Source organism: Microtus ochrogaster, unplaced genomic scaffold (genome assembly GCF_000317375.1).
Source record: "Microtus ochrogaster isolate Prairie Vole_2 unplaced genomic scaffold, MicOch1.0 UNK19, whole genome shotgun sequence".
NCBI lineage: Eukaryota > Metazoa > Chordata > Mammalia > Rodentia > Cricetidae > Microtus > Microtus ochrogaster.
Genome location: NW_004949117.1, coordinates 1305470 through 1314054, shown reverse-complemented (window position 1 = coordinate 1314054; position 8585 = coordinate 1305470). Strand labels below are relative to the sequence as shown.

Genomic DNA, 8585 nt, shown 5'->3' with positions numbered 1-8585 from the left:
CCCCCCCCATCTCCCTGAAATGTGAACATATCAGTTACTCAATCTAATCGCATAATGGATAACTTCTGACAATAAGGCTAAGAGGAACCTGTAAAATTACATGTTTTAGTGAAAACAGACTAAAGAAAATTATTATGATAATACCAAATAGTCCACAAGTACCATTTTCATGAGGTTTACAGAGAATGAAACCAGTTTCTATTCTCAGAAGTGTTAAGAATGCTAACCAATCAAACATATATAATTTAAAATATCCTCTTTTCCTTTATCATCATGAAAATATCACAAACAGGGCTGGAGAGTTGGCTCAGTGGTTAAGAGCATTGCCTGCTCTTCCAAAGGTCCTGAGTTCAATTCCCGGCAACCACATGGTGGCTCACAAACATCTGTAATGAGGTCTGGTGCCCTCTTCCGGCCTGCAGGCATACACACAGACAGAATATTGTATACATGATAAATAAATAAAATAAATATTAAAAAAAAAGAAAAGAAAATATCACAAACAATAATTGATAAATTGCAAGGTGTAACACAAAGCATCAACAAGAAAACCAGCAGTTGGACATAAACGCACACTGTGCTCTGCTGGGACTGGTTTGCCGTGGTCACAGCATGGAGGCAGAGACATCCCCAGTGATCAAGGCTCTCAGTCCTTCACACCTGCTCAGTGAATGAGTTCTACAGGCACGGAGGTTTGCTTTAAGAACACTGCCTTGGTAAAGACTTTACTACATTTAGCAGTGAAATAAGGTTACTGTATTTATTGGGAAGAAGTCCACGTCTAACAAAAACTGTATGTGAGGTAACAAAGTGAGGAAAGAGAGGAAAAGGCCCTAAAGGCATAACTCTTTCTGTATCGAGAGGCTCATATATTCATAAATTTGGGAACATATTTTTAACATTAATTACATTAGTATATTTAAATATGCCATAAAGGATTAATCTTTTTTAAAAAGTACTCAAATTTACTGAGGCCAATTTTATTTTAAAGCTTTCTTTATTTCTACTTAATATGTATGCGTGCTCACATGTATGTCCTGGAGATAAGGATGGTCGTGAGCCACCACGCGGGTGCTGGGTATCATAGCCAGGTCAGCAAGATCAGCAAGTGCTCTTAACTTCTGAGTCACCTCTTCAGTCCCCAATTTTATTCCAAATAATTTAGTCATTTCAGAATAAAAGGCAGATGCAAAGAATATATGATTATCAAATGCTATATAATTTTGTTAAGTATACTATTCTGATTAATCCTAACGTTTTTATTCTAAGGCATGACCTCCTGACCTTTATCCACTTACCGTCAAGAAACTGCCAGTTTAAATAAAGGTAAGAATATGGATATTAGACCTTATTTTAGAAGAGCATTATCATACTGCCTTATCCATTATTAACATAAACATTATTTATTTATTATCTATTAAGTATTATTTATTAAGTATTAGACAGAGAATCAAGTAAGCCAACTGCAATTTCTAAAACACCATGGTATTACAAAATTATGAAGGTAAACTAGTTCACATCATTCAGGGAGAATCTTCCAAAAAAATGGGGCCATGAAATAAAATTAAGAGAAAGCAATCTATTGTGCCCTAGTGGGACTCATAACTAAGCAGACATGCATGTATATGTACATAAGTGCACATGAGCGCCCCCTGGCAGGTTAAATTACCTTTGATTTTCTCTGACCTGTCTTCATCCATACTTTCTTCAAGCTCCTGATCAACCGAAACAACCTTGAAGGACTTATAGGACACAACCATGAGACCGTTTCCGTCAGGCTCGACAGCAGCGTAATGTGGCACCGACTTTCCACGGAGAACGTGATGCTTCGTAATCTCATACTTTTTACTGTCTGGAGGAAAGTAAGGATTATGAAAAGCTATAATATAAAAAAAAAAATCTTTTTAGGAATAGAAAATTGACAACTTATGGCCACCAAGGCAGCTAGCTCAGTGAGTAAGGACTCTTGCCACCAAGCCTGATCACAAGAGTCTGATCCACTGACTCACATGATGGAAGAGAGAACTGACTCCCATAACTGTCCTCTGGCTTCCAATTCACACACACACACACACACACACAAAACCCACACACATTCACATACTCCTGACAACTTTATCTACCTCAAATAAATCCCTACTTTAATATACTGGTTTGATGAAATTTTCTCTAAATTGTACTGTCCAGTACAGCAGCCACTTGCTGTAAATGGCAGCTTAATTAAAATTAGGTAAATGTTAAAATGCACTTCCTCTGTTACTTCTCCACATTTCCAGTGCTCAATAGTCACACATGCCTGGTGGCTGATCCCAGTGAATGACACCGTATGTAAAGTACATCAAACCTGCACAATTTCGTCTGGAGAACAAAGTCTAGACCTTCAGGGGACTAACTACTTTCCCCCACTGGCATGCAATAGGCACCTTTTGAAAAGAGACACTAGCTGAGAGCGAGGGGGAACGTGTGGAATGAATTTTTTTTCTCGTTACTAATGAAGGCTTCCAAAAATAAAACATTTACAGAGTAATTGATTCTTATATACCAAAATAGAACTCTACAATCATTATAATTAATAGTGAAATAACAACTTAAAACCTTTACAATAAATACCAATTTAACTGAATTTTAAAGTTTTAATGAACTTATTCTCTGATGAAGACAGACTGTTTTCTACATACTCCAAACACTTCAGATAAAAGAACTACTCTGTACCAAGAACCCCACAGGCAACACGGTTGGCTGGGACCCTGAACACTGCATTGACACAGTTCCTGCACCAAGGCCACACCTCCTAATAGTGCCACTCCTTCTTACAGAGAAAACGTTTAACTGGGTGGACTAGGGTTCAGAGGTTGAGTCCGTTATCATCATGGAGGGACTTGGCAATGTGCGGGCGGACATGATGCTGGAGAAGGAGCTTAGGGTCCTCCATCTTAATCAGAATGCCACAGGAAGTGAACTGAGACACTGATCGTGGCTTGAACGTATATCAGACATCAAAGTCCAACCCCACAGTGTCATTTTTGCTCCAAGGCCACACCTACGCTAAGGAGGCCATATTTCCTAGTAGTGCCACTCCCCATGAGCTTACGGGGACCAATCACATTCAAACTACCACAGGAACCTATGCAGAAGATGACGTGGAAAGGCCAGAGGTAGAAGATAACTTCAAGGAAGTAGTGTTATCTAGACAAAACAGGGCTAATACACCTATGAACTCAGAGACTGTGACAGTATGCACAGACCTATACAAGTTCATGCCAGATAAAACTCTAGCACAACGTCAAAGTGTATCAAAGTCCCACTACTAATGAGGAGGTAATTAGCAATAGATACCTGCTGGTATAATGAAAATCAGCTTTTCCCAATGCAGTATCACTGGGTAGACAAGCACACTTCAGGACAGGGTAGTTGACCAATACTTTGATTCCCAAGATATACATGTAAAACTCCAAGAGGATTGTTTTCTTTTGTGGGTGTGTTTGTGTGTGTACGCACACACACTTTTTGTTTTTTTGTTTTGGGACCTTTTGGTGTTTTGAGAAAGAATGAAGGAACATGATGTTGGGTGGGGAGTATCTGGGAGGACTTGGGGGAGGAAAAAGAATGTGATCAAAATAAATTACACAAAAATTTTTAAAATGTAATAATTTAAAAATATAATAAGGAAGGAAAGAATACAAACCAGTGAGCAAACAAAAAAAATCATTTCAGGTGACTATATACCTTTATAGTATTCGTATTTTTATAAATATGTGCTCTAAAATAATCCACTGTACACTGTAAATATTTGTCACTCAAATTGGTTTAATAAAATGGTGATGACCAGTAATCTGGCAGAAGGTACAGACAGGGTGACCAAACTAAGGATGATGGGAAGAAAAGGCAGAGTCTGAGGAGTTGCCAGCCAGATGCAGAGGGAGCAGGAGATGAACATGCCATGTTAATAAAGGTCCCACCATGTGGCAGAGTGTAAATAGGGTGTATGGGTTAACTTAAAGATGAGAGCTAGTTAGTGACAAACCTGAGCTACTGGCCCAGCACTTATAATTGTTATTAAGCCTCTATGTAGTAATTTGGGAAATGGTGGCTGGGCATTTGGGAACTGGCAGACGGGACAAGAAACTACTGTTTACAATTTGAGGTCTCGAAAATTCATGTAATTCTTTTAAACAAACTGCATAGTTGGTCGTAGAAGCATATCATAGTCTTTTTAGAAGCATAGTTTATTACATTGCTCAAGAAGCAAGCAGTAAATCTTCCATTTCAAGCCCACATAAGGGAAGGCTAACTAGAGAGGTTTGAAATCTTGTTTACTTTACCTTCGTTTTTCTTACTGACAGTGACCCACTCCAAAGAAACATAGAAACCACTTCCTTTCATGTCCAATTCCTCCTTCTCTATTCGAAGAAGAAGCACAGCTACTGAATGTTCTTCAGCTTTCAGCAACGAGATACTGTGAATTATAATAAACGGATTCCCAAGTTCTTCATTAAACACAATCTGTAGGGGAAAAATTATACATATTTAAATGCATAGTTTATAAAAGAGAAATATGATCAGCACTCTTGACAAAAGAAAAAAAAGACCAAATAACAGGACACTTGAAAGGAATGGACAGGAGGAAAAGAAAGAAAGCAATGTCCCAGAATCATGACAGGAAAGGGTGCTTCCCAGAGCACACAGCGCAGTCAGAAAGTGGCTCTCTGTCTAGTCTGCATACACCTTCTGGATTCTGCACAAGTCTTACAAAGAACAAAAACAACTCACTTCCCATTTTTCAGGATTATTTCCACGGTCACCTGTTCCGATGACATATAATCTTCCAGTTCCATCTGACAAGGTAACACAGGTAGGGGATGTAAAATGGATAGATGCACAAAGACGATTGTCATATGCTGTCAAATCTGTAGGAAGACGAAAAACCTCTCGAGGTTTTCCTAAGGCAGTGTCCTGAAACGAAACCAAGGATTATAAGCAAATCCCTCTCTTCCTGATCTGTACACACGCAAAATATCTACAGTACAGCTGATTCTTCCATATTCGAAAGTTGCGTCAATTTCCCTTCAAGTATGAACTTTATGTACTGATTTTAACAAATAACAGTAGATGGGAGAGGTGGCGTACAACCTCTAGGATATTACAAAACAAGTTACATCATCATCTTTGCCCTTTCTTAGGTTACATGCTGCAAGGGGGCTGGCCGGAAGCTGTGGTGATGATCAGATAGGGGAGCAAATACCCACGCAAGGAGGAACCCAACAATCACAGAACCCTGTGACTGTCCTAGAGTTTCCCATGAGAAACCAACAGGGAGACTGCCACTTTGGGATTCCTGACAGAGACTGAGATGATTTCCAAGTGACTGGGTACTGTAGCTGTTATGTCAAAGAGGCTAGTACAGCACGGTAATCTCATTTCTTTCTCTTAGCTTTAGGGCTAATGATCACTAGTGTTAATTTTCTAACTAGAAATACCACATTGTATTCCAAATGCCTATGTGGATAATATTCTACACCAGTGATTTCCAGCCTTCGTATCACTGTGACCTTTAAATACAGTTAATCACGTGGTGCTGACCCCCAACCATAAAATATTTTTTGTTGCTACTTCATAGCTATAATTTTGCTGCTGTTATGAATTGCAATGTAAGTATCTTTGGTTTTTTTTTTAATGGTCTTGGGTGACCCCTGTGAAAGAACTGACTTCCAAATGGGTCGTGACCCACAGGTTGAGAACCACTGTTCTACAGCAAAAAAAAGTATTATTGAATAAAAACGAACCCCCTCAAAAATCCTGAAAAACAAGTAAATGTGCCTTTAATTCCAGAACTCAGAAGGCAGAAGCAGGTGGATCTCTGTGAGTGAGACCAGCCTGGTAAACAGAGCGAGTTCCAGGACAGACAGGGCTATACAGGGAAGCCCTGCTTGAAGGCAAGGGGAAGTATTACATTTAGATAATGCAAACTTAGATTTCTGTTCACAAATTTTCAGTTGTTATCTGCCTTTACAATATAGAGCTATGATAAGAAGAATCACCAAAATGTTTCTTTTTTTTTTTTTGGTTCACAAAAAAATATGTTCAAAATTTACTATTTAGGAAATAAATGCTCATAAATCACTATATTTTCTATATTCAATTGTATGTTTAAAAAATGTTTAATTGTCAGAGTTCCCTACAGAGGAAAGTGATCCTTGATTAATGTATTTTAATCTTGTGATTCTATAATTGTTTTAATCTATACTTTTTTAACTACAAGATTTTGAAAAAAGCAAACCACTTTAATCATCTATGAAATTATCTTTCATTTTTTTACTCACGTTGTTATATTTGGTAATGTCGAATTAAATAAGAAATATAAAATAGCAAGCACAGCAAACAACAACTGCTTTTAGAAACATCATATATGAATACTGACAATGTAAAACAGGATTATATCAAGATTATAATCTACTGAAATGCATTATACACAGTGCAGTACAGCCACCGTCAGTAAACATTTGGCTTATTGTAGTCTCCAGTCCCGATGTTTTACAGAGGAAACAGAACAAGATCCAATCAGGTAGATGGAGGTCAGTTAACAGAAATTGTGCCGTAGGCTGATGTCCATGCCTGCATTTAGAACACGACATGGTACTTCCACTAAATGAAAACAGACAGACTCATCAACAAGCGATACTGCTATGCTAACATACTTCTGGGGAACCTCCTCTCTGACAAACACAGGAATACCACATATTTCAGGAGGACTGTTAATCTGAAGGCTTTACAGGAAGAGTTAAACGACTGACAGAGGACAGTTTAATAATTGTAGGGCAGTCAGTCGATGACTGTCCATACAAAACAGCGACGCACAGGAAACAAAGAAGCACACACAGGGCTAATATCCAGGTAAACATTGGCTTGTTCTTGAAACCTCTAGAGCCCCTAAAGTCTGTTAAAAATGTTTTTTAAAGGTAAAATAACATTCTACCATTATCAAAGAGAAAAAAATTAGAGTTGTAATGCCTATCCTTGGCTTAAGTGCCCTATTGGCAGAAGAAATACGTATAGGCTTATAAAAAATGGTAAGAAATCAAATTTAACGATATAATTATATCCTTTGATATAATCCAACCTACAGGGATTTATATAGTATTTCTATTAATATAAAGCTCAAGCATAAAGAAAAAGAAAATTTAAGCCAGTGAAAACTGGGATGTCGTGTAACAGCAGCTCCTGATGCAATGGAGCTGGCTTTGCAGCCTCCCGCAGGTCTTGGTTTGGCTACAAAATCCAAAATTACAGCATTCTTCTACTGAACATAAATGTCGGACAAACACTGAGATTGCAACGGGACAAGACAAAACAGCGTCCCTCCATGAGAATTTCCACACAGAGAAGAACACATCACTACAAACAGGATCTACAGCAGACGACAGCAGCCACTGCGTCTACCTGACTGTCACAGGCAGAGCTCCAGTCCAGTCTTCTATCCTAGGTGACACTTGACAGCCCCATCTCCCGCTTCCTGAAACCCTGCCGCTCCAAATCACCTCAGAGTCAGATCCCTTACTATCAGCAATGCTAAATCCTCCCAGACACCCTGTGGCTCTCCTTCACTAATGTTCCCCCTTACTGCGAGGAGTAATAGATCCAACTTGTTCAAACAGTGTGACTGTTCTGTCGTCTAGAAAGTGCTGGCAAAGAAATAGAACAGCCACTCTAAGGAAACCCAAATACCAGATAAATGTACTCGGATAGATTTGTATTGCTAACAAAAAATAATAAACGCAATGAGATACTGACAAAGAAAAAGACAGGATGATATAATGTGCTTAGCACTCAACATGAATTCATACATGCACAAACAAATGTGAGGTACCATCAGCTCACAGCAGTGACAGACACGGAACAGTGCTTAGCATCAGGAAGAGAAGTAAGACTGGAGTATGTTGTGATTCTTGTTCCATACCAAATCATTTGTGTAGCACACATAATTTAAAAATATAAATAAAGAGATAAAATAATAAAGGTAAAATAGACTTCCACAAAGCAGGTGTTGACTGCATGGTCCGTCAGACCTACTCTGGTGAACCATCATTAAGAAGGAAGGCTAAACTAGGCAATCGCTGTTCAAGTGTTTTAGGCCATTTTCTTTTAAATACATGGCTACACATGACTGAAGTTAATAGAAATATAATTATCAGATAAATTGGTGCACTATCTAATAGAATAATTAAGACACTTGAGTATACAAATGTGAACCAAAATTAAAGAACTTAAAACACACAGTGTTTGCCTCACTTGAGTTAAATGATAAAAGGAAAACAACCCAAATGTTCCCAATTTAGAATTTAGTTCAGTTCTAAAGTGTTCTCATAATAATGCCTCAGGAAAGTGACATCTCCAGCGCCAAGCTCCACGTATTATCCTGTACTCACAACCAAAGCAAAACAAAACAAAACAAAAATGTAACCGTGTTAAAAACTACTAGAAAATCACTTGGGGGCCGGGTGGTGGTGGCACACACCTTTAATCCCAGCACTCGGGAGGCAGAGGCAGGCGGATCTCTGTGAGTTCGAGACCAGCCTGGTCTACAGAGC

The 8585-nt window shown here is 38.6% G+C and overlaps 1 protein-coding gene and 1 long non-coding RNA gene across 3 annotated transcripts in view; one reads left to right on the top strand and one right to left on the bottom strand.

Moving 5' to 3' along the window:
- The window catches only part of LOC113458399, a 4427-nt gene extending 2643 nt beyond the window's left edge, over positions 1 to 1784 (top strand). Inside the window, exons 2-3 of the long non-coding RNA XR_003378786.1 lie at positions 1270 to 1326; positions 1713 to 1784. This is a non-coding gene — a long non-coding RNA (uncharacterized LOC113458399). The remainder of the gene's footprint in view (positions 1 to 1269; positions 1327 to 1712) is intronic.
- The window catches only part of Nudcd1 (NudC domain containing 1), a 36813-nt gene that overhangs the window by 13479 nt on the left and 14749 nt on the right, over positions 1 to 8585 (bottom strand). For both annotated transcript variants that reach the window (XM_005367505.3, XM_005367506.3), the window contains exons 3-5: positions 4771 to 4953; positions 4323 to 4503; positions 1670 to 1852 (exon numbers count right to left, since the gene is read on the bottom strand). In XM_005367505.3, the coding sequence (XP_005367562.1) occupies positions 1670 to 1852; positions 4323 to 4503; positions 4771 to 4953 (547 nt within the window). The remainder of the gene's footprint in view (positions 1 to 1669; positions 1853 to 4322; positions 4504 to 4770; positions 4954 to 8585) is intronic.